Source organism: Tupaia chinensis, unplaced genomic scaffold (genome assembly GCF_000334495.1).
Source record: "Tupaia chinensis unplaced genomic scaffold, TupChi_1.0 Scaffold000146_1, whole genome shotgun sequence".
Lineage (NCBI taxonomy): Eukaryota > Metazoa > Chordata > Mammalia > Scandentia > Tupaiidae > Tupaia > Tupaia belangeri.
Genome location: NW_006159616.1, coordinates 5,509,633 through 5,510,803, shown reverse-complemented (window position 1 = coordinate 5,510,803; position 1,171 = coordinate 5,509,633). Strand labels below are relative to the sequence as shown.

The 1,171-nt window shown below is 57.6% G+C and overlaps 1 protein-coding gene across 1 annotated transcript in view; it reads left to right on the top strand.

Moving 5' to 3' along the window:
* The window catches only part of PAX7 (paired box 7), a gene marked incomplete at its 5' end in the record, with an annotated part of 111,347 nt that continues 110,176 nt past the window's right edge, over window positions 1-1,171 (top strand). The window contains one exon of the mRNA XM_027770669.1: window positions 1-82. Coding sequence (XP_027626470.1) covers window positions 1-82 — 82 coding nt within the window. The remainder of the gene's footprint in view (window positions 83-1,171) is intronic.

Below are 1,171 nucleotides of genomic sequence, written 5' to 3'. Positions count from 1 at the left end.
GCGGCCCTTCCCGGCACCGTACCGAGAATGATGCGGCCGGCTCCAGGACAGAACTATCCCCGCACGGGATTTCCTTTGGAAGGTAAGAGCACTCAGGTCGCCTGGTCTCCACGCTTCCTCCCGGAACCCGAGGTCCCCGGAGGGATGGCGGTCTCCGGAGAGCAGCCGCGGCGCCGGCGGGGGAGCGGGGTTCCCTGCTGCTCTAGGTCTCCGTCCCCGCGCGGGACCCACAAGTTTCTGGGACCGACGCTGGGACGTTTGTGCGGGCTTTCAGTACGCGCGGCCTCCACTTCGCAGGTCGCGGCCGCTGGCCTTTACCCGCAAGGTAGTACTCCGGGTCCTGCTAAATTTCAGGTCCTAGTGAATTTCAGCTCTTTCCACTATTTTCGGATACTTTTCCCCCCGTAGTTTCTTGGCCCTCGGCGCACGCAGGCTGCCGGCTTTTCTGCTCCGGATTTGAGTGTGTTTTCCACCTCCGGGATGGTGCTTCCATCCCTTTTATTTCGAAATACCAGCAGTGTGTGATAGTTGACGTGCCTACACTACGAACGCTACCAACTTCTTCCAGAGCAACACTCAAACACGCCTGCTTTTTGGCCCGAAAACAAACTACTTTGAAATCATAAATTGTAACGATTTTTTCCCCAAAAAAGTTTTCGCTGGGACCTCCGAACTTTAGAAATCTCTCGGGAGAGAACGTCGAGACAGTGAGAGGAGATGGCAACGTCTAAACGTCTCAACAGGGAGACGTGTTCGTTTTGTGGGGCGCCCCTCCTGAATGTGTGGACCCTGGGGTAGACCAGAGAGGACAGGCGGCCAGCGGGTTCCCGGCTGCAGGCGGAGCTGGGGGCACACAGCCAGACCCTCTCCTGCCAGTGTGTCTTTTTAAATTAGTGGAAGGCCTTCAACCTGTCACCTGCGGATCACTGGCTCCTAGGGGTAGATAGCCGGGGGTGTCATGGAGAAGTGGCTACATGTGCGACTTTTATTATTTTTTTTAATTACTCGTCTTGTAATTGTGTGAGCCCCTTGTGCGTGAGGAAGGGGAGAGAAAGCAGGGAGGGGGTGGGCGGGCAGGCAGTCCTCGGTCTGGGGAGGGGGGCCCCTCGGGCTGCGAGATGGAGCCGGGTCCCTGAATTAGAGGCGAAGAGAGCCGCTCCGTGATTAGGGG